At 42.6% G+C, this 24,478-nt stretch overlaps 1 protein-coding gene across 1 annotated transcript; it reads right to left on the reverse strand.

Moving 5' to 3' along the window:
• Positions 1–51: 51 nt before the first annotated feature.
• On the reverse strand, positions 52–22,783 carry LOC119703899 (vitellogenin-2-like). The gene is made up of 35 exons (XM_038144374.1): positions 22,741–22,783; positions 22,372–22,392; positions 22,037–22,188; positions 20,001–20,252; positions 19,702–19,863; positions 19,438–19,586; positions 18,864–19,014; positions 18,623–18,780; positions 18,377–18,542; positions 17,763–17,888; positions 16,549–16,767; positions 15,924–16,141; positions 15,709–15,806; positions 15,160–15,284; positions 14,459–14,560; positions 13,746–13,865; positions 13,466–13,655; positions 13,035–13,128; positions 12,077–12,262; positions 11,728–11,872; positions 10,710–10,938; positions 10,451–10,626; positions 9,929–10,243; positions 9,607–9,654; positions 9,357–9,443; positions 7,778–7,990; positions 7,543–7,685; positions 6,021–6,159; positions 5,178–5,313; positions 3,764–3,950; positions 2,422–2,513; positions 1,847–1,944; positions 1,608–1,767; positions 373–534; positions 52–241 (listed from the first exon to the last, which is right to left on the reverse strand). Exons 1-35 carry the CDS (start codon positions 22,778–22,780, stop codon positions 126–128), a joined length of 5,175 nt encoding a protein of 1,724 aa, XP_038000302.1. The 5' UTR covers positions 22,781–22,783; the 3' UTR covers positions 52–125.
• Between the last annotated feature and the right edge of the window lie 1,695 nt (positions 22,784–24,478).

Here is a 24,478-nt window from a genome sequence, read left to right on the forward strand (position 1 = left end):
TGTTTCCAGGGTCCCCGGGAGAAGGAGCAGAGCAGAGCGGTCTCCCGGAGGGGACGGGGCTCATCCCCGCCGCCCGAGGCAGCCGTGCCCGCGGCGGGCGGGCTGAGCCGAGCCGGAGCGGGGCCTCAGGCCGGGCACGCCTGCTGCCGGCAGGAACACGCCGTGTGAGCGGACACAGAGCTCACGACGTCCTCGGATTTCTGGTCCAGCCTAGGCTGCCCGTCCAGGCTGAGAGCGGAGTCTAAAGGAGAAAGAAGAGAGGGGTTGGTTGTGCATCGGGTACTCCTGTGTTAGTGCGGGGCACCTCACGGCTTTTCAAAGAACCCCAGGCACACATGCTGGTCGTGTTGTGCACAGGGTCACCACACTCACCGGCTGGAACGCAGTGGAAGCCCACGGACACAGGAACAGTCTGGGTTGCTGAACAGCCTTTCACACAGCGAAGGACTGGCTCCACAGAGAAGCATTTTGCTGCTGTCTTCTCAAATGAAATCGGCTTCTCACTTTTGACGAGTTGTCCCTGCAGCTTACAAGCTACAAAACATGAACCCTCTTAAAGCATGCACGGAGTTTAGATAAATAGCTTTCTGGACTTAATTTGTAGAACTGGCAAACACTAAGAGCAATGGATGAACAGTGTGACATAGCTGGATGAAGCTGATCTGGTTGAAGTGAATCAATTTTTTGTCAAAGGCTCGGGCTGTGAGAAAATGAGGCACGTGGAGCTCAGTTGCAAGGACAGAGAGGGATCTGGGTGGGATGCTGATGTCCAAATCCGAAAAGATACATGTGAAAACCTTGGTCAGCTGACACTCTACTTAAACTGAGACAGCACTTCATTTTGGGGCAGCAGTGGCTCCTAGGCATCTATATATCCTCTTCTGTACTGTGAGCAGCATCACACTTTCCTTGCCATGGCTGAGGAGCTTAGTCCTTAAGTCTATGATCCAGCCACCCCAGGGAAGCTTGATCTAAAAAACATTACAAAAAGGCCAACACATGCCCAGAAGGTTGTGTTCCACACAAAATGTGTAGTGCGCCCTAATGTAACCAACACATTCATGTTTTTATGTAGGACCTGGATGGCCAGAACAATTAGTCATTCCCAGGCTGAAGTTTTGAGATTGTGCTAATCTTCAGCCTGAGGAAATTAAAACAAGCTTTTCCCACCTCAAATGCCCTCTAGTTTGATAGTCAGGGCTAGATATGATTTTTTAAATCTAAACTAAAAGCCTGGAAATAACAGAATGAAAATAAAGAATGAAACTATTAAAGATGACATAAAATTACTTTCGTCAACAGTCAAACTTCCTCCTTTTCATACTAAGTTATCAACTTAGGGAGTTTTAAGTTGAACACACAACCTCCAGGTAGCTACACAATGCATAAGATGTTGATATAAAAACCCAACAAAACTAGAACTTGCAGTGAACTACCAAAGTCAGGAAAACCAGATTTTTTTTTCCTTTAGTCTGTGGCCACTAATCACAAAAATAGCAAAAAAATTAGATGACTGTGCTATAATTAATATAAACCAACAATTCATGTGATTGACTAATTAATTAGATGAAGGCAATGATGATTAATATATGTGGGAATCTTAGTACCTCCAGTACAGGGGTCTTCTGAGATGATCCAAGAGTGACCAAAACTCACAGCATCTTTAGCTAAATATCCACTGGGCGTTTGATATTCTCTTTCTATCTCAGCATCATATTTTCCACAAATGCCACATGTTTTCCCAGCCATCCAGAAAGCAACTTGAACCTTTGTGGAAATACAGAAAAGTTGCCTGTAAATGCTTTTCTTCTGAAACTAAACCCACTGATAGTAACTTAAAAATTACCTCAAGTCTACGCCCATCATAGTATAGTTTATCTATGCCATAATCTGGGGCTTTTAGTGTCAGTCCTTTCTTTTTACTGTTAATCAGCATGCTTGCAGCTGCAACAGAAAAGAAAAATGTGATCTTTTCTAAAATGAAGTTACTGTTTTAGAGTCCACCCTGAACCTTTTGTTAAGTTCCTGGGGACATAATTCACACTCTAAAGAATCCCAGAAGAGATGGTGGGAAGTAAAAAAAAGACTACTGCTTCCTGACGTGGGAAAAACTGAAGCCATTCACAGGGGTGGCTGTGACAGGGGTCATCTAAATTCTCATTCTGTGGGTCTCTGGAATCAGCAAAACATACCACAGCCCTGCATTTTTGGTCTCTGCAAAGATGCACAGGATCAGCATCTCTTTCTTTGCTCATCTTTCTTGCCACCGGCTAGAAAACTTACATGGAGGTATGTTAAAATCTCCTAACTCTTTCTCAGATTAGGATGATCTTTATTTTGTGGGGTGCTTGCAGGATCTTGTCCTCTCCTTCTTCAAAAGTTCAGGAAAGATTAAACAAAATCTAAAGATGAATCTCTTACCAGAATTAGATGAGTATGGAAGATCTTTTGGGGCTTGGACACCATTAATCTTCAACTGGATGAGTCCATTGGAAACATACATCTCAACCTCACTTTAAATAAAGGAAATTAATGTTAACAAATGCTTCTCCTTTGCCCTACTCAGCTTAAAATTTCCTGTTCTGGCAGAACCATCACTGCAGGATTCATCCTGGCATGAATCACCTTCTACCCTTTAGGGGGAAGGTTGATGGGGCCCAGGACAGCGTGCCAGTGGGAGTGCTCCCAGTACACCTTCCCTGGCTGGACCCACCTCTGAGTGGCTGCTCCTGGCCATGGCTCAGGCAGGAAGACACCAGGCTACAGGAGCCTTGCTGCAGAACAACCTAATTGCTATCACCTTCACAGAAGTGCTTCACATTTCAAAGGAAGATTGGGTTCCCTAGGGCAGTTCTCTTACAGCCTAAACAGTCTGTGTATTGTAGTATTTTCTTCAGAGCAGTGTTTGCTCTAATAGAAGAAATATGAAGCTCAGGCACATCAAAAGCACATCCATACAATTGCATGAAACAATCAGGAATGATTCAGTGGTGAGGAATGTCTTTATCACAAAAGATACAGCCTATAAAACAAGCATCCTTGTGTTCTTCCACAAAACAGGTGCAGGGAATATTAGATTCCCTCTGTTTCTCTAACTCTATGGCACAGTTAGGCACACATTTTCCAGAAATAAATAATTGCTTGTAATGAAAGCTTACGGATCAAAGTCTATTTATGTGCTTTGAAGAGCACTCACTACAATGATTTTAGCGTGCATAATCCCATACAATTTAGGGGTGGTTGCTCCAGGCTGAAACAAAGTGTATCTTAAATTAATTTCAAATAGATTAGAACATTATGTACCAACTAAGAGATGTCCTAAAAGAGTGCCTCTAATCTGGGACAAGTAATGCCCTTTTTAGCTATGTCCACTTCTCAACAACTCCGCTGTAATGCGTGTGGGTTCTAATTTGTTCTAATTATTAGCTTAGTGTAGAAGGCCAGACTAATGATTACAATAGCTCCTTCTCGGTTTACAGTTTATGTGTCTGCCTAATCACTGAGTACTGCAATGGGACTGTTAAATTCTAACAAATTAATGAAGAATTTGGGGCAGGTTACTGTGAACCTCAGATATATTTCAGAAGCACTTTTAAAAGACAAAGTCCCAAACCCCAGTGACACTCCTAGATATCTTTCCATTGACATCAGTACTTTCTGCATGAGTCTAAATTGCAGTGCCAGTCTGCCCTACCAATCTGATCTTCATTTACATAATATTCAGCTTGGCATCTATTTTTTTATTAAGTTTTCAACTACTTACTGGCTAGCAATTCTGACATTTACTGCTGTAAGGTCAGCAGACTCTTCAAGTCTTTTCACCATCACCAGGAATTTAAGCTCTGGACTACAGTCCTGCACCAAGACATGGTAGCAATTTACAGGCATTGAATAGTTAAATTCAACACCATTGAAGGTTGTGACCTTATTTTGGAAAACTGTACAGTGACCTGAAAAAAAAATAGTAAAAGCTAAGCATTTTATAATTTATATAAGACAGCTATTTTATTTTAGTTTTGTAATTAAAAGAAAAAAAATCATTGGGTTCTGCATGTTCCGAGGTAGAAATTAATTAATTCTGTCAGATGAAATTTTAGATTTGTAGTAATTTAAAAGTAAAACCTTGCCAGTCCCCAGGCAGCAGGACAACACCCCTGTGATTCAGGCATTGTGTGAGATGAATTGTGCTCACAGCTGGTGCGGATGCACCTCTCAGTTTGTGGCATTTTGGCTTTTCTAACTTTGTTCTAGTCAAAAGAATTTCACAAGGGTTGAAAACAATTCACATACCATTACCACTAGAGAAAGTTTACTGAAATGTTGGTACCTTCATGGAGTCATAACCAGGGCTAGAAATAGTTAGAAGTTGGGAAAGAAAAAATACCACACTACATTTTTCTCTTTTTCACTGTAATGGCGTTTTGTTGGAAATCCTACCAGCTCTGATTATAAATTATTTTGCAACAGTTGTAGTTAATACAGATCAGTTTTGGTGTTTACCTAAGAAATACCATAGAATCACAGAATGGCTCGGGTTAGAAGGAACTTTAAAGATCATCTAATTCCAATCCCCTTGCTGTGGACAAGGACACCTTATAAATATGCATGGTATGATATTATGCCACTGATTCCAAGTAAAATGTGACTCCTTATTGTGGGATTACATAAAGCTTTTCATTTTAGAACTTACCCTAAGTAAGTATAATGTGATTAGCTATTAATACAGCATTAATCAAACAATAATCCCTTCAAACTCAAAGTGCAGGATTTGAAATTAATGAGTACACTTTTGGAGCTGTTTCAGCTTCAACATAACAGTGCTAATCAAGCAGAGCACCCCAAATCAGAGGTCACTTAGATGTTCCTCTCACAAATTTTGTATTGTATTTTCTTCACAAACAATTTTTGCTGTAAAGCTGAAATGGATGCATTTGGGGATGTATGTATTTGAAAGCATTATTCGGCATGGAACTGAATGTTTAATCTTCCTAGTATGTCTCCATTTCTTTACACCTTTGCAGCCTCACAGATTTTCATAGAGATGCTTTGTTTCTATCTGCTGTCCAACTGATTTTTGAGTGAATAAATAAGTAAAAAAAAATTACATCAAAAGTGTAAATAATGTTTACAAAATTCACAAAGTCCATTAATGTCCCTGCAGATAATTACTTGCTGACCTTTAAGACTTTCCATGAGTGAAAATGTTGCTTGGGAAAAGACCTTCCAGCCAGAGGATGGTGATGTTGAGATGGGTGTACCCAGGTGTGAAGGGACTGGCAGGGGGAGACTGATGGCCGTGTCGTAAATTGTGAGCTGAAAATCAGGCAGGAAACAAACTTGAATGGGAGTGGAAATGCAAAGTACAGTATAGAGATAAGGTAGCATTTTCCTCTAATTTTCCAAGAGAACTGTGCTGACTGAAATCTAAATTAGCATCTGGATTTCAGTCAGAGTGAAAAAGAAATCAAGTCCTCTGTCTCCAGCATGAAATAGTTCTACAGCGTGACACATCTGCAACCTGTGGAACAGCAGTGCTAGAAATGAATTTGGATAGTCACCAATTTGCAGTTTTTTGGGTAGCTGTATATCACATTTGTTCTCAGGCTGAACAGTTTGCTCATCTGAGATGCTCACCCTCTTTCTGCCTATACATCAAGGGCTGCTGTTTGGCTGTCTCAACAGCCTGGCTTTACTGTCTTTTCCAGAACACAGGAAAACCTGCCATCTTTCTAGAGATTTTGGGAGGAGTGGGCTTCTTAATAAATTATTTATTAACTTGCTGTCAATCATGATGATTGTTTTCTAACCTTTTTCTTGTTTCATATGCTTGTATGCTACATGAGAAAGACAAATACATTGTAAGATATTTTCAGAGTAAAATCAACTGCATGAATATAATATCTTCTGAAGGCAGCATCTTTAAAGTTTAGATTTTTTTTTTTAATCAGCAGGTTAAAAAACCCTTAATCATCCATTGCCTCAGTATTGACTTCAGGATAAAAGATAGTGGAAATTTTTACCTCTGGCAACTTAAAGACAACATCACAGGTTCTTGGGGATGTCAAAGCCATAACCAAGGTTGCCTGGTGAGAGGGACCAAGCTGTTGCCTTTGGGAAAACCCAAGCAAATAGGCAGCTCCTGGAAGAAATGAGTAAAACCTGGGGAAAAAAAGGAAACAAGTGATTAAAATGAACTGTCTTTAAAAAAAAAAATTATTATTATTATTATTATTATTATTATTATTATTATTATTATTATTATTATTATTATTATTATTATTATTTTCACTCTAAAATACTCCCATAAAATAATATGCATATGTGTTAGCATCAGGGCATGTTTTGCATCAGGGTTTGGTGATACATGATGTTGTATATTGAAGGAGAGGTGGCAAATTTATTTTTAATTGGTGTAAGAAATCTCAAGAGGCTGGATGGGAGAGTAATATGAGAAGAAAAGTGTAGCAAATTTGTTTTAAACCCATTCAGACTTAAAAATAAGCATCAATTACATAAGCTGCCAAATACTAACATGGTGAAAATACTAAATTAATATTTCACATGAATATGTCAGTCATGCAGTGGTAACTTTAGGCAAAGATCCTTTGCCCACTATGACTGTCAACAAACTGATGGAGGGATCTCTACAAATGGGTTTCCAAACAAGCTTGGGCCTCAAACAGAGAAATACAGAAAATATTCCTTTATAAAAAGGCATAGTCTCAGAGCAGAAAAAAAAAGGTAAGTTCTGTGGATTTGCTCCAGGAGAGTCAATTGGATGGTTTCATCTCCTCTAATAAGAGCAGATGACAGCTTAAGGTAATTCAGTCTAATGTAAAAAGTTACTTTCTTCGGAAGACTTTCAATCAAATAGCCTGTATGCCTTTAATGTGAAAACTTGTGCTGTATGTGTATTTATTTAACTGAGTTGCTGTACTTGACTGTATTTTAGTAGCACTATGCCAAAAAATAGGCTTCAGTGTGGATCTGTTTGTTATTGCAGGCAAATGCATGGAGGGATACAATGAATGAGTGCGACAGATAGTTCATGAAAAATGAGACACTCGTGAACTGAATCCAGAATGTACAGTTTTCTTACATTAAGTGTCATTTAAAAATTGTTATTTAATGTGTATAAGCTTTATGAGAAGTGTTTGTGTCACCTGCTTTAGAAGCCAGAGGCAAGTGCCTGCATTAGCCAATTAAGTAAGAGACTGATTTCTTCAGAGACCCATGCTCAGGCTTCTGCTCTGAGCCTCCATGAATCAGGAAACATGACAAAACCAATCTCCTAATTCAGGCACTTTAAATTACAAGTCTGCCATAGATCAGGTGTATCCTATCATCCCGAGTGGTTTTCTTGCATACGGAAATGCAATATGCTCTGAGGGAATGAATACAGAGAAAGCAAATATTTGTAATGTGATTTTATAAAATCCTACTGATTGAGGGGATTTTTTCCAGCTTGGAAATTGCCGAATTGAACCTGCAATTATTTGGAGCACTGACATGTATTTTTCAAAAATTAAAATGAAATCTCACCATCTTGCAGTAGTTCGGATTATTGAAGGCACTTTCAGCCACCCCAGCTTCATCTGCATAGCTGGATAAGCAGCAAGTTGCCCTGTTGCAATCTGAGTAGCAATCTGGTAGTCCTGGCAATCTTTACCCCATTTAAGAGAACCCTAGTAAAGGGAAATATATAAATTTTTGCATAAAACATAGTAAGATCATTATGTTTCATTTACATTTGGGCCGACTGATATTTTAAACTTACTGATACTTTTCGGTAATTTATCACTGAAGCATCAGCACAGAGTTTCCATCTGCTTGGTCCTGTGATGCTTGAACCAAACACCTGTATTCTCCACCTCTTGGGCTGTGTATCAGTGTACAGGACAAGCTGCAATCCCGTTGGCTCCTTGTTTCTGTAGATGGCACGAAGAACTGCAGCCAGTATTGGTGGCTTGCTGTCTCCCAAGAATTCAGGCTTTGGTGAGTAGAGAGGAAATAGAGACCAAAGACACAAAGAAGGCATTAGAATTACCATAGTAAAACCACTGACATGACCAATGCAAGTAAGACTATGATGGGAAATTTTTTGTAATTTCAATGCAACAAAAAGAAGTATAGTACTAGATAAAGAACCCAATACTACTCAGCTCAGCACTGCTATCTTACCAAACTGCAGTTAAACTAATAGCCTTTTTGATAAAACTAGCTCGACCATCTGTTTAAAACCATGATCATTTGTGTTACAGGGGATCTGTTCAGGATGGTCCAAAGTATGGTACTTGTACGAGGAGCAGCATGTGGCCCAGTGTGGGATCCTTGTGCCCAGCAGCAGCACCTGCCTGCCTAAGCATGCTACCTGAGCTGTGGGCAGAGTCCCCACCTGGCCAGGGACAGCTGCAAGTGGAATTTGCTGTGGGGCAGCAGGTCCTCCCTGTGCTGCCAGGTCTGAGTGACAGAGACGCACAGAAGGATTGGGTGACACAGAGCTGGCAAGGGCTTTGTGGGAAATGGGGAAAAAACAAAGCTGTGGCTGAGAAAGAGTTTAGGGAAGTAGTAATGTGGTGAAAAGATGGACAAGAGAGGTGAATTTAATCTGCCTGCAAGTGGTGGGGGAGAAGGTCAATCAGGCTGCCTTCTCTCCACAAGTTACTTGCACTGACAACTGGGAGCTGCTGCTGCTGCACAAGGCATGCCTCAGCAACATAAGGGTTATTACTTTGTAGGCATGTAGGTCATTGCCTGAAATGTGTGACATTTTCTTGGTTGAAATCTGCTCCAGATTCCCTCAGTTCTAATAGAAGGACCGGGTACCATTAATTATGTACCATGCAGACACTCCTGAATAAACACCTGGATTGCTCTCAAAGTTGGAGCCTTGCTGCCAGCTCAAGGGTTTTTCAAAGGCCTGTTGTGGCCCTGCTAACATGAACTGAAGGACTCTGCAGTAAGGACCTAATGAACAAAAGAGTGGCAGAGTCAACTCCAAACTTTTACAGAAAGATACACAATCAAAATATCCCTGAAACCAGTTTCTGATACAGCAGGTCAGCACTTCTAAAGTGTTCTGATTTTTATAGTGAATTATTTACTGAGCAAGACAAATTTCAACATATGCAGCAATACATTCCAGTTTCATTTAAAAATGTAGCCTGTATTAAATGAATATTAAATTACATTCAGTGATTATCCAATGTGCTCACCTTTATAAAATAAGAAACAGTTCAATTCCTTTCTATACACCTAATATGCTAAATCACTGTAATTTTTCTGTCTGTTATAAATATACAAAAACTGGAAATACAAAGTAAATGCTTGGGTTTCTTGCAGATGAAGATATTCACCTGAGACATGGCTCTAGAGAAATCTTCATCACTAGCTGAGGAAGAGGAAGAACTGATGCTCATGTTCAGGATTTCCCCTCCTGTGTCCTGCAAAAAACAAAGAATCCCCTTGAAGCAGGTGCCTACTACTGGAAACTGTTGCAGAATTAATTTATCATAGTTTCACTTTCAGAGGACTAGGGTCTAATTGCAGCAAAGACAGCAAGACTAGTTTATATATGTGTATAAGCAGTATATGCAGTAAGTGTACCTGTTCATCCACTGGCTTAAACAAAAGCTGGTAAACAGGTGGGTTTGCCTGTGAAAATAGATAGTACGTAAGACCCAAGAGCAAATAAAGAACTAACTTTTGAAAAATGCATTAAAAATTTTGGTTCTAAGTATGGAAAAAAAAAGCACAAAATTAAATTTTTTAAACATTTTACAGTGAAAAATTCTGAAATGCCAAAATTCTGATCTGAAATGCTTCAGAGAACCAGGGTTCCTCTTTCTTTGTTCCACAGTCTATGAGCACAATTTTCTGATGTACAAAAGCAATAAGAAATATAAAAGGTCCAGCCGGAGTGAATTACCTGTTGGTTGGAATAGTCACTGTCCCCACTACAGTGCCTGTCCCCAGAGTGGTCCTCTTGGCTGCTGCTGCTGCTGCATGCTCTGCTGCTAGCAGAGCTCCCACTGCTGCTCCTGCTGCCACGCTTCCTCCCAGACTGCCTTGTTTCATCTTTCCTGTGACGATCTCCAGGCTCTCTGCCCTCAGCAGAGGAAGCAGCAGAAGAGGAGGATGAACTGGAGAGGTGGGGTGTGCTGGGCTCTGCCCAGAGGCCTGTGTCTTCAGTCTTGTACTCTCGGTTAATCCGTTTTGTGCGGCGCCGTGTTTTATTTGCAGCCTCCAAAAACAGTTGAAAACACTATGAGTTTATAGCTTGTTCTGTAACATTTCCCTGGCTGTCAGACAAGATGCTCACCACAGGCTTCCAAGGAAACAGAATTCCCCCCAGCCCAGTTCCTTGCTTTCCCATGCCAGTTTTCCACAATGGAAACCCTTGGCTTCATTATAGGAAATATTTCCCTCTCTGGTGCTCAAAGTCTCTTACCATGAGCACCTCTTCAATGCCTAGAATCTTCTTCAGTTTAGCTTGAATGTCCTCGTACGGAGCTGCCTCTCCCTTTTCCTTTGACCCTGAGCTTGATATCTCAATTATTTTTGAAGCTGCTTTGGATCCTGCTTGAACCTCCAGCTGTATCTTGTCAATATCAGCATCTGTATGAACTAAAGGCAAAAGCATACCTGGGTTGTGCTGTTTGAGAATTATTTACAGTGATTGACAGAAAAACTTGTTATTATGACTGTACCTGGCTTTAAAATTATTTTGGCTTCAAATTCTCCAAATAATTTGTGCAGGTGGGTATTTCTTAAGAAAGCAGAATTTTGTGATTTAAGGCTGAGACAAGTAGAACATCCCAAACTTTCAAATTTTTTACAGAACCTGCGTGTGTAAAATCTTCTTCCTGCACTGTTGTGATGTGCCTCTTCTGAACCTTGCTGGTATCCTTTGGAAATCACATTAGGCATGCTGCTTTGCTGCATTAAATAAAAATAAGGTAGATTAAGTCATTTTCCATAAAAAACTAAAATTTCCCAGCTCTTAAAATAATTCCTCCAGTTAACGAAGAGAATGATGACAGTCCTGCTTAAAGAAGGAAGCAATGCTTAGAATTAGAGATCCAGGCACTGAAAGCAGTGGGGTTTCCTGCAAAATACTCTGTGGAAGAGCTCAGCTCTCCTGCTCACCCTTTCTCAGGCAGTGCTTCACAAACGCACTTCATGTGAGAACCTGCAGGGCTCTTTGCAGGGGCAGTCCCTCTGAACCCATTTCAGGCTTCTGGCCCTCCCGCTGCAAGCCAGTGCAGCCTTCCCACACCAGCCTCAGCAGCTGAAGAGCACATGACAGAATGTGCTCTGCAATCCACTCAGGGTTATCTCAGGATTCAGGAAGAAAAATCTATATCCTGCCCAAGAACTGTATTTTTCACATTAGTCTGATTCAGGGAAAAAAAAAAAAAAGAAAGAAATATTGTACAAAGGATGTGAATTTCAGACACTTTCCCATGACTGTGAAGAAATAGGAAGAGATGCTGTCAAAGCAGCCCTGCCTGCATGCAGTGAAGAAAGTGAGTGGATTTGAGGGATCATGTCACGAGCCCATTGGGTTTTAGGCTTGGTTTGGGAAATATCAGGCCCCTGTTGAATTTCACCATTCCTGTGTTTGTGATCTGGTTGGCCAGCTCCCATGTCAGAGGTGGCCAGCCCTTCTGAGAAGCTCTCTGCTCTCTGCCTGTCTGCAGTATGGGTGGCAAGGGGCTTCCTTACCTTCCAGCTACCAGGTTTTGAAGATCCTTCTGTTGACTGCAGTGGCTGGTCAGAGATACTTGGTATTTCTCCTTTGGGGAAAATCTGGGATTTCTTTTCAGAATCTACTTCTTCCATGTTCCTTGAAATAGCATAAACTTCACTCCTGTGGAGGTGATAAATGGCACACAAGTAACACCTTCTGATTTCACTCTACCCATCTTTCTGGTGCAAAAAAGACTGCATTAAGCTTTATGTGGCTGCTGAAGTATGGGAGACCTTAACAAGTAGTTGTATACTTGTGATTTTATAACAGGGAACTCAAAATCAGTAACACAGAGCAAGCAAAATGAAAAAAGCTCTTCCGTACCTCACAGCTGCGAGCTCAACCTCTTGATGGCAGGGAAGGGTTTCAATCTTCAAATTTTTCTCTTTCATATTTATCCTGGCATCAAATTTCATTGTAGTGTTGGCACTGAACTCTGCATGATATTCAAAACCACTCTGAAAGTACTGTGTATTAATTCCCATCATTGCAATCGTATGAAAATATGCCCTGAAAGAGTGGAAATAAAACCAGGCATAATTATATATTAATATGCAAAAATTTAACTTTGAAATGCAAAAGTACATTTTCATGCTGTTCTTTTTATTGTAAGACCCACTACTGATGGATGAAGAGGTTTGTCACAACAGGATAAGAAAAAAGGCTAAGATGCCACTGGAAAATGTGGTTTGTCTGAAAAACAAAGCTAACGTGGACCTTCTGACTGCATTGTCACTGGTATTGTCATTGTCATTGCTTGAGGACAAGCTCATTCCAGAATCACCTAGCTTCAGATTCTGCCTATTTTTAAAATATTATTACTATTATTATTATCATCATTGTGACCATTATCATTATTAGTATTGTTGCTCTTGCAGATCCAGAAGCATTTCCCTTTGCCCCCTGAAATCCTTCTGGCTTATGCCAGGTGATGATGCAATTCTATGCTGAAATTGTAAAAAACTTGATACATAAGATAATGTATTTTCACATCTTAGTATCTTTAGTCATTGAACAGGTACAAATATAAGCATTTTTAGCAATGGCAGAGCAGCACTGTATCCTGTGGGATACTATGCACATTGCAGGGTTGAAAGCATCAGGGTTTGTGTTGCTTTCTCACAGCTTTGCTGCTCTAGACTAGCACATTTGTCCAAAATCTGGGACAAGTAAGATCCCTGTATAGCTACATGCCACCACTTATCTATGTCAGATGTAACTGTAACTATAAATATAAATATTAATGCGCGTGTGTGTATGTGAATATATATGTAGTTTTTACTTTGGCCTGATGTCAGCATGAATATCCATCTTGGTTTCCCACAACTGTGAGGGTTTAAAATCGTCAGATACTGGTGGTGATACCTTTACATCCACTGAAAAAGAAAAACAGAAATTATATGAACAGGGAAACAATAAATTCTGGGGATAAAATACTTTCAATAAGCATAGTATTAATGCAAGGGCAGTGCTTTTACATTTTGAAATACTTTACATGGTTATTTAAAGGTTGCTAATCCAAACCAGAGTTATACAAATATGTCTCAGGTGAAATATCCTAATTACTTCTCAAACCCTTTGGAGGCAGCCAGTCACTAAGGTTTTGACATTACTGGGGTATTTTTCAAGATTATAGAAGGATTTAGTTTGAGCAGAGGCATTGGACCCGCAGTTATGGTGGGGAAGCTGCTCAGTTTGGCTTCCCAAGCTCACCGTCGGCCGCAGCCTGGGCCACCGCGGCCCCGCACAGCCCAAGCTCCAGTGGCAGGCCAGCAATGGTGGGGACGATGTGCCGCATCTCACCCACCAGCACTGGCAGGGTCCATCGGCCTGAAATGCCTCTCTGGACTTCCTCCACCACTTTTTTCACCACTGGCTGCCAGTCTGATGATCCAGTAAGACTCTGGAAACAGAGAAATAGGTTAGGTAAGAAGAGACCCGGAAGGGAAATTATTCAGAATTGCAGAAAAAAAGTCAACATCCTTGTCAGTACCATCATCATCTGTTGAATGGCATCTTTGTCAATGTCAACAAAGGCAATCTCTTGACCCAATACTTTGAGGTAAGCAGATACCAGGGGGTCTTCAGGCGGCAGTTCTTTCCATCCCAGGAGCTGTGGTGTTTAGGAGACATGGGGAGAAAGGGAAGAAGCAGAAAATATTACTTAAAGTGGAGCAATGTATTAACAAAGAGTAGATCCCATCTGAAGGATGAGAACTGTGGTTCTGTAGCCAAAAAACCCAATAGACATATTACAGGTCTGAACCAATGTGGTCTTTCTTATATTGCATAGCTGATTTCAGAGAGTTTCCCCATTAAGGATGAGGTAAGAGCTTGATAATTTCTGCTGCTGTAAGTAGTAGGTGGCACCCAAGGACTCATGAAGGAAAAACCTTATTCAATTATCATTTCAAAACAGAAGAACAACCACTTAGTGTGTTCTAACATACACTTTAAAACATTTTGGCTCCCAGCAGCAGCCTCATCTTTTGTACTATACATTAAGAGCTAACACATGTTGAGTGAAAAGGTGGCACCTTTGAGAGAGTAAGTACAATGTAAGTACAGCTTTCCATGACTGAACAGGATGACGGACTCCTTTCTTCCAGGAACATCAAAGGGATGGCTCAGTGGGTGGGTGATGCAACCTTGGAGCTGTGAGGAGCTGTCTGATGCAGACAGGTCAGAAAGGTGCCCAAGACGTACCGATTTCCCCAGCTCCTTCAGGGTCTTGTACGTGTCATACTCAGCAAAGGGAATGTTCTGCTTCCTCAGGAGCTTGGTTAGGCCTTGTGACCGGAAAGCCACCTGTAGGAAAGAGTCAGGCAGCACAGCCCAAGTACAAGAGAGCTCAGGAAAACTCTTGTGCCTGGGATTAACTCACTGAGACCACACGAAATACTTGTTTCATGAAGCCATTGCATTATAAGAACATGTCTACCTGGCAGATGGCTGCAGGCTATGGCTGCAGATGCTGAGGACGTGCAGAGCCTTAAATTAGTCAGCAGGAATAATTTTAGGGTAGGGCAGAACTCAGCCCAGGCTGCAAAGCTTGCTCAAAAAGCTGTGTGCATTCCTGCATTATGTTACATGGAGCTTTGTGCTGCCCTGGCTGTACTGCTGGCTGAAATTTAATTTCCCTGTACTTATGCAAAATACCCTGGATGCCACGTGACTTTAGGTGGGCAGATGGATGTTCTGCTGTGTAAGCTTTCCTCCGCTCCTAGACTTACACGCCTATACTGGATGTGTTCATTGATGAATGTACGTGTCAAGAAGCCCGAATAAAAGAAGTAAAGTCATAATCATTATTTAAATTTTCCCTTCCATGTCCGCCCTCACAGCCAGAAATGGAGTTAAACACTACATCACAGTCCAAAGGCTGGCTGTCTGAATGCAATATTTACCTCGATAATATCCATTGCAGTGTTTGCATAGTAGCCTCTCACTTTTGTGATTATGTCAGATGGAAACATGGTGCTGGGACTGTTCATTAGATAGACCCTCCAAATGGCACCAGCCTGATACTGAGCTGTCACAGGAATAAAAAGCAGCAGAAATTAGGGTCTCCAAGGTGTCTAGTGCACATAAGCCACCTCAGCTCTGTGCTGTAGAAGATCACAAGGGGCTCTGTCAGGGTTCAGTCCCATAGGTCCTCAAGCCTGCAATCTCAAGAGAAAGACTTTATTCTAGGGCAGAGTCAACACAACCCCAGGAACTGAAGAAGGAGGAGAAATCCATGTGCAAGCACCACTTTCCCCAGCAGATACCAGACATTTGTACTTGGATTTGGAAGAGTCTTGGGAAATTTTTTGTGTTAGGAAGTTCTGCTTTTTCTGTTTCAAGAGTGCACTAAACTCACAGTTCATTATTGGATTTTGGATGAAAATCACAGAACATAATAGAGGCATTTGGCTACCTAAGCTGAGGAAGTGCACAGGAGAGCTGGTACTCACAGGAATAGTCGCTGATCTGAATGACCTTGCTGTAGCGATAGCTCAGCCTGTCAAGTCTGGGCCCCAGGAGTTTAATGGCAATGTTACAAGCAGCAGATCTGAGTAATAGAATTAAAATCATATGAAGAGAGTCAACCATGACCAAATTCTTAGAAAACTGCATGGAAAAAAAAATCTCGGTTTTCTACCAAAAATATACTTCTTCCTCTACTTACAGTTTATTGAGCTGTGGGATCCTGCCTGCTGCCAAAGTCTTCATGTGTGAATATGCAAAACTGGCTACTTGCAGGCTGGGCTCTGTCAGCAGCGAGCTGGCCAGAGCTGTTACTGTTGGAAGAGCAGGCTTGGTTTCGAAGAGAACAACACAAGCCACCATCCGGACATTGGGAGCAAGCGTGCTGTCCATAAAGACCTGGAGGGTGAGCTCCCTTACCTACAGGAGGGAGATAGAACATCTGAGAAGCCCATAACTTCCTGGTGAGCAGTGCTTCCAGAACAGTGCATATGAGCTCTGCAGTGGATGGAGAACAGAACCCTAAACAAGAGATGTGGGCAAGGGAGCTGTCACCAAAAATGGGGATATTGCTGGGTGCACAGTGACCAGAGCTGGGAAGTACAGCCATTAGGCTGAGCATTACAGGGGCTAGAGCATTCTTTCCCAGGATATCAGCAAGGATGGGATGATGCCACGAGTTTGCAGCATGGGCAAGAGGAAGACCAGTAACTGAGAAGCCTGTCCAGAGTTGCTAACATTACCTGATGGCTTTGTTATTCCTGAATCACTAAGCAAACCCAATCCATACCCTTTAAGACAGTTGTTTAAATAATAATTTCAGTTACTTTTGCAGGGTCTTTTCTTGCAATTTTCCTTAAGGCCAACACAGCATCAGCATGAATTCTGTTTGGTAATGAAGCTGCAGCTGAGGAAAATGTTGGCAAAAACTTCAGGATGCGTTTGATACTGGCTGGCTCTCCTGCATTGCCCATGGCTTTCAGGGCCAAGCTCATGTCTTTGGCATCACCTTTGCTGGTGGCTTCAGTGGCAAGGTCGTGGAGTGGCTGAAAATGGAGCAGACACTGTTAATCTTAGCAGGTAATGATCTTGTAGTAGTGCATAAAAATGGGCATTGCCATAGCAAGCAAAACAATTACTGCTGCAAATCCCAGAACTGAGCTCTTCAGACTTTTCTCCCAGGAAAAATCTCACCATCATTATCAGGATGCTAAACACAGACCATACAAATAAACTTGGTTTTCTCCTTGCACAGTGTTGTAATTGATTTTGAATTGTGCCTGAGCCTGAGTGTAGGAGACAATCCCAGGTGGGTGCCTGCACCAAAGAGTGTTGCAAGTCCAAAGGCAGTGCTGAGCTGATGCCAAGCTCAGTCATTCCCAGGGCCTCCTCTGCCAGCCCTGCCAAATTGCACTTGCATTTTTCACTTCCTACAACAATTTCAAGTTGCACAGTTCTGCTGTTCTGAGAAGTGGAATTACCGTTCTGGTGGCCTGGCTTTATTTCACTTTATTTTGGAAGATTGAAACACATGTCAAACACAGCAAGGCCTTCTCAGTGCTGTGGTTCTGCTGAGCAAGAAGCTGGGGCTGTACAGTCCAAGGACGATGTCCTGAATATTTCTGACAGTGAAATTCAATTGTGTAGCAGGGCTTCCTTGGAAGCCCTAACCTATGACATACCTAGAGCTCTGCTTACATTCATACTTTACTGTCTTTTTAAGTACACTCTACCTAATGTCAAAGTAGAATCACAGAATCATGGTTATTTTGGTTTAACCCAAGTTTTTTCACAATTTAACTCAGTTTCAGGCTGGTTACAGGATCCATTATCCCAATGGGCTTCTAGTACTACACTTGAAATTCTGAACTGTTACATCCTGATCTTTCAAAGGCATCAGCTCAGTGTTTCATTCTGTCTTTGCATCGCAGAGTGAGGCATGCAAAGAGTCAGTTACCTAACTGCCAGCATTGTGAGAGCTAAATTAAAAGCACTTCTAAATTTTTTAACCTTTTATCAGTAAGAAATGAGAGTCACATACCTGAAGAAGTTCATTTGGACATAATAAAGCCTTAGCACAGTATTTATTCACCATGCTACCATATGCTAGGTAAACAATTATCCTGTGCATCAGTACTTTCTGGATTTGGGGACAGGTCAGGAAACTCTGCAGAGGGAGAAGTATAATTTTTTACTGTTTCTAGTAATTAGAGCTGTATTTATTAATAAATGCATTTGAGAAGTAGATAAAAATGATTTGTGCTGTTTCTGAATAATTTCAGGAATTAAATCAAATGCTAGACATTCAGCTGCAAGAACATTAAGTAGATTTGCCCCAGTAATGCTGTATGCTCTTTAGATACTGATTATATATTCTTTTCTTGAGTTTGTCTTTTTTCTTTTTAACTTCTGATTTGGCAAAAAGAATCAACAGGAGTTTTCTTATAATTTGTGGGGTTTAATATAAAATATAATTACAAACTTTTGGAAAAAAAGTGTTTAGGAACATTTTCTGAAGCATTTCTCATTTTTGTTAATACCTTGCATTTTACAAATTTAGATGGAAAGATGTTGTATCTTTCACTTATAATCCTATGAATTCACCCTTAAAAAGGAGTGAGAGGGAAAACAAAAGGACGAATGATCTGTACTCACTGAGGCAATTTCCAGGGTCTGTTTGTTTGGTGTAACAAAATGGAAGGCGAGAGGGAGAGTCACAGCTGCTTCCCAGATGTTCAGCTTCTTATCATGGATTTTTTGCTTCAGGAATCTGAATGTGTCAGTAGCTCCAGCAGCACAGATGGCACTCAGGAACCAGGGCCTGCCAGGAAAAGGAGAACTCATTATCCTCACAGCCCAGTGTGCCTCTGATCAGAAACCCTGGCTGAAGGCCATAGTTACCTGTAGGGGAGTTCATTGACAAACTGCAGCCACAAAGACTCGATTTGATCAAGGGTTGCTACGCGAAAAAGCTGGACCATTTGTAAGAACTTGGATACAGCTTCTTTCGTGGCTCCTTTCTCATTATTCTGAACTAATTGCCGCAGTGTCTCTGTTAACTGTGGGAAAAACAGACAGCTGGAAGGATCCATGTCTAAAGTAATTATGTGAATGAAACTGGGTGAAAGTAAGTCTCTAATACCTGTAAATCTGGATTTTTTATCCTTAATAGAGGAATTGGCATCTGGAGTAGCTCTCCTGAGAAATGATAACGAAGACTCCCCTGTTTATGCAGCTGAGTTGTTGGCGCACTGATAGGAGGCCTTTTAACGCCGACCAAAGACAGCTCTTGTCTTCAAGGGAAAGAGGGAAATGCATCAGTAGACAGTAAGCACACTGTGCATGGAGGGCTTGCACAGCATTGGAGCAGACTGAGGGCTACCCAGCAGGACTGCAAATGGAGATGCACTTCTCTGTTCATCCACGGCTCAGGATTATCTGGAAAAGCCATATGACTGCAAAAGCCTTTGTGAGAGCTTGTTAAAGTCTCTGACAGGTTGGACAGATGTTTTGGGTGGCCTAAACAGTAGGGCACAGGCCAGCTGAAACACTCTGGGCATCCTGGGCTGGGCATCCCAAGAGCTGTATGGTGTTTTGGCTCTTGGCAGCCACAGGCCAGATGCTTCTTGTTATCTCCCAAATCAACAGTAAATATATAACCAGTTTTAGGCATCCCCTCCTGCCTATGATAATGCAAGGACATGCACGGTGCCTACCTTGCCTCCACAACTGCCACCCCGTTGGGTTCGTTGAAAGGAGAGATCTGGTACACCTGGTCCGACATGGCGGACGTCAACGACGCCCCGCTGTCGTCATACTTGATCTTGTAGGTGAATGTCACTGTGCCCTTAATGTTTCTGCCTTTCTAGAAGTGCAAAGAGACCCTCTCAGAAACAGGAATGGGCTGGTCAGCCCGGAGAAGCCAAAGCCCCACGGGCAGCAGTGCGAGCAGCGCAGCGGTGGATCCGTGCGGCTCGTACCAGGGCACAGGTGGGGCAGGGCCGCACGTAGGCCATTCCCAGGTCCTTCACTGCTTTATCCTGGCAGTCCGTCAGGTCCTTGCTTTTGGAAACTGTGGCACGTTTATTCTTGCTGTCGTCCTGGATAACGTATCTGGTTTGGCAGATGCCTTCAATCCCAGCCTGTAAGTATGGGTTAAACACAGTGAATGCCCACTTGAAACAGCAATAAAAAGGTCAAGGAAAATGGTCTGGGAGGTATAACTTACTCTTTAATTTAAAATGAGAATAAAAGTAAAATCAGAATGGAGAAAACAAACCTCCTGTAGCTCATACACATTTTGTGTCTTTTTGATGGTTATCTGCAGCATGTTCAGAACCCCTCTCACTAGGTTAGTGCAGAGAACAGGACAGTCCTCAGGGGCAAAAATACTCCCGACCCTTCCTTCAGTGTATTCAAACTTAAAGGGCTGGCTGAGACATGCAGCAATGGTTTCTGAGAGCCTCGAAGATGCAGTGAAGGAGTCAATGGGCCAGAAGCCATTGTGTTCCTCCAGCTTTGGTGATCGAATCTGGGAACAAAAATAGGAAAACAATCATACTGTTCACCATCAGATTGAAATAGTGCTATAATACAGAAACTGGACACTCCTTTTCTATAGCAAGACAAGTGACAAAAGTCACTTGTCTAACATTGCAGGAAACAGTTTCCAACTTGGACTCCTATGCTCAACCTAGGAAGCATCCTTGAAAATGCAAACTTCCATGAAGGATTTTTGCCAGAAAAATAAGATTATGTGAACAGAATTCAAAAGTCCAACAAGTCTGATGAAGCTTGTAGGCTGAGTGAAACGCCACTTACCAACAATCAGTACAGACAGGATACTCACTCCTTTCCCACAGATGACAAGTGAGATCTCCCTTCCGTCTGCAAGGCAGCCAAGCCATTATTGCCCAAGCTGCCTGCCTGAACACACAGGGACTATTCCAGCTGCTGCTCCAGGTCCAGCATGTCCCTGAGCACCAAAGCCACAGCACAGGTGAAGTGACCACAGGAGCTCACGCCTTTGAAAGTGGCTGGCACCCCTGTGAGCTCCTCTGGCTGTAAAGCTTGTGCACAAGTCCTTGACTGCTACCTAGTGGAAGTGTGTGCCTGCATGCACAGACCCATCCAGTCCCTCTCTTGCACACACACCTCCCACCCCCGTGCATTAAAGTACATGTTCCTCCCTAGAGGGAAAAGGTGTGGGCTCAGTGCTCTGTTTTATTTTAGGCATTTATAGTCAATGCTGTAAGGGTGGCTTGCCTCTTGTCACATTTTCTCAAATTAAATCCTACTCAAGGCTCTTGTCTGCAAGTGCTAACATTCTAGCAACTCCAGTGAGGTTATACAGAGCCTGCAACTGCAGCCATGTGTAAAGTTTGACAATAGGCATTCCTTCACACTGTTTCACTAACATATGTGCAGGATTACAGACTGAGAAATCTCCTAGGTGAGTGCTAAGGGCAGCTCTTACAGCTTTTTCTCCATGTGCTGTCTTCTCAATCCCTAGTCTGTGGTCTTTCGTGCCATGCCAGTATTTTAAGCTGTTTGGTTTAATCTTTTTGATGAGTAACAATGCTTCTAGATCTGCTATTATGATAAACAAAGGCATTACCATTAGAATTCTTCACATTTGAACTAATGCCTGTAGGAAGAATATCAAAAGGGGGATAATGGAGACAGTGACAGTTGGGTCTTTCTCATGTGAAAGCTGAATTCCAGTGCTGAGCTTTTTTAGGCTATGGATCAGGTTAAAAAGCATGAATATTTCGTTCTAGAATGCTCATGTTCATACTCAAGCTTAGTGTTGCCTTAGTAAAATTATGTTAAGGACATTTCTTTAAAGCAGCTGCCAGCCATATTTTGTGTGGAGCTGAATCTAAGGTAGCTTAATCAGGGGGGCTCAGACACTGATGGCAGCAGAGCTGGAGCAGCTCCAGCTCCTTCCTGCAGAGGAGCAGGCTGTGTGTAAGGCTGTGGTGCTCTCTGTAGGTCCCTGCCAGTAACCAAAGCGTTCTGGATGCAGCTGCAGACCCTTCAGCAGGGCCCTCATCTCTCCCCATCGTGCCTTGGTGTACAGGGCGCAGAGCTCAGTGCCCGTGACCACTCCTCTGTCCCCGCTGGGGAATCATCACTGCCTGAGGGAAACTGCTGGGGCTTGGAGAGCCATCTCAGCAGTGGGTAGAGCCCATGGCTTTTGTGAGAGCTCTACATTTTTTGTCACCTATTCTGCCAGCCTGAAAGTATGAGGGAAGCATCTTTAGCTGCATGATCTCGTTGGGTGGGAGGGTTCCTGTGGCCACAGTGATTTACCTGCACCAGGTGCTCACTGTGAGACACACGGCTGATCTCCACCTTGCTGGCCAGCCTCAGCCCTGCCATGGCCAGGCTTCTGTCAGGGAGCCCATGCATAATGATGCTCTCATAGCTGTACAGGTAAGTCTTGCCCATGTGAAAAACAGGCTCTGTTAGGAAAAAAAATATAACAGAAACACTTCCTTGGCTATGAGTGTTGTGATGTTACTTGGACCAGCCCAGCAAAGAAAGGTGAAGCTGCCACTGCCAAAAAACAGGTGCAAGCAGTGAGCAAGGAAAGGCTGCAAGGGAAGGCAGCAAGGGAGCTGCTGCCTGGCAGGGGAGCCACTTACCGAGGTCCTGCTTCTGGCCCTCTGTGAGGAAGGAAAGAGAAGTGTTCATGAAAAAAAACATTTCTGTAAATCCTTTAATGTATTATTAATTAAGTCAGAGTGGTAATGGCTGGCAAACCACCAGTAATGGGGCTCACCCCACACCCCCAGGACCAAGCCCATGCCAGCCCTGCTCACTAGCTTTTGCTTGCTTGGCTTTTCTCCTGCTGCTGAGCTTAGCACAGAAATCTAACAGTTTACAGCTGAAGCTATAAAAGGGCTTCAGCAAATTAAGTTGTAAATATCCCTGAAAAGCCCCAAGGAGATGCAATTTGCTCAGGATCACAGTGGCTGTCACAGCTCAGCAGGGATGGTAAAGATTCTACTTACCCACGAGGGCGAACACCAGGGCCAGGATGAGTCCCTTCATGCTAAAAGTGATTGAAGTCCACAGGGGAAAATCTGGCTTTTATAGAAGAATTATTAACAGGCACAGTGAATTTTGTTGAATTATCAACTTCTTATCAACCACCCAACAAACCCTTTGAGGGAGAGGGGGTTGGGGTCAGGGCAATGGATATTTTTGCTGAACCAAAACCATCACAAGTTCTGTTGTTCTCACTTCACCAACTGAATGTCTTGAAAGTACCTTTAGAAATAACTACCTAAAAGTATTAAAACATAGCTAAAGCCAAAATTTATTATTATGTAGGCAAAACTACTAATTATCTTTACTCCCTGAAAGCACCTGGTGCTATTGCAGTCTGTGCTGACTTTGTCTGGGTTGTCCTGACCTGACCATAAGGCACACAGCTTATCTAATTGATAGTGCCCCAGCAGGATTGTGTAAAACCCCGGGCAGCTCTCCTGTGACACCGTGCCCACCCCTGCCCTGCTCTGAGTGGGACAAGCTGTCAGCACAGCGCTGCTCTCTGGGGACAGGGACTTCATCCAGTGACACAAACCTCCTGTCATTGTCACGAGGGCCATGGCTAAATGCTGCTGACATCCATGCTTCCCTCACCTGCCTTCTATTCCATGTGCCAGCCCCTTTCAGTGGTGTGTTTGGCCATGGAGGGGTGGTGGTGGGGGTTGCCTGGCAAGGGGGACAGGGTGAGGCTGACGGGTATTACAGATCAAAGCTTTTGGCTTAACAAAGGTGGACAACGTGCAGGACACCCACACTCTTCACATCACGCAACAAGGGGGGGTCATCTTCACCCCATGATGGAGCCTCTTCTCTCATCAGCAGGCATTTTCCCTGTCCCTTTGTAGGCAAACCCACAGATCTCTCAGGCTGCTCTTGGCTCCAGGGTTTGCCTTTGTTCCCAAGTCCACTGGTTGGACTGGTCATGGCGTGCTCTATGAGGAATCAGCACAAGGAGGACTAAGGCAGCCCAGGGCTGGGGGATTCAGCTTGACACTATGTGGCCACTGCTTCCCTACCAACCTTCTCCTCTCTGGCTGGGAACAAAGCTGCTGCTGCCCAGCTCACTGTGGGAAGGGACTGGATTCATTTTCTCATCAACACCAGCAGCTCCTCTCCAAGACAGATTAGTTTTTATAATGCTGTTTAGCTGGTGGGGTTTTATAATTAGCCATTGGGATATAACTCATAATGTCTGACAAACAGTGGATTTTCTTCCTAGATCAAAGATCGCATCTGTAGGGCAAAAAAATAAAATAAAATTGAAGCATGAAAAATCCTTCACCATGTTTTTACTGGCTCTATATTCAGGTCCTGATTTTTTTAACCCTTCCCTTGTAGAACTGGTAACACATGATAGAAAGCCAAGCTATTCACTAGAGAGTTCTGTCATGTCTTTGAAGATTTGGTAAATGTACTTAAAGGATTTGAGTATACAGCTACTGGCCACTGGTACTCAAGGCTCAAAAGCTATTATGGCATAGCTATGTGCAGCTGCACAGGTTTGGGTTTTTTTTAAAAAAAAATCTTGCAGGCAGCAAGGACTCGAGGTCAGTGGCAGTACAAGTAGAAAGCTGCTGTGATGGCAATATTAAATGCAACAATACTTGTATTCTCAAAATTATAACACTATATCACTGAAACATCACATTATAACAGTGACTTCTCAAACAACGTTCCTCAAAATAAAGGTCCTCACTG

The sequence above is a fragment of the Motacilla alba genome, chromosome 8 (assembly GCF_015832195.1).
Source record: "Motacilla alba alba isolate MOTALB_02 chromosome 8, Motacilla_alba_V1.0_pri, whole genome shotgun sequence".
In the NCBI taxonomy this organism is placed as follows: Eukaryota; Metazoa; Chordata; class Aves; order Passeriformes; family Motacillidae; genus Motacilla; species Motacilla alba.

Coding starts and splice junctions, on each gene's coding strand:
- LOC119703899 (XM_038144374.1), bottom strand. CDS start 22,780: ATGAAGGGACTCATCCTGGCCCTGGTGTTCGCCCTCGTGG. Junction 22,189..22,371: donor GGGCCAGAAGCAGGACCTCG/GTAAGTGGCTCC, acceptor TTTTCCTAACAG/AGCCTGTTTTTCACATGGGC. Junction 6,160..7,542: donor ATCCGAACTACTGCAAGATG/GTGAGATTTCAT, acceptor TTTTTTCCCCAG/GTTTTACTCATTTCTTCCAG.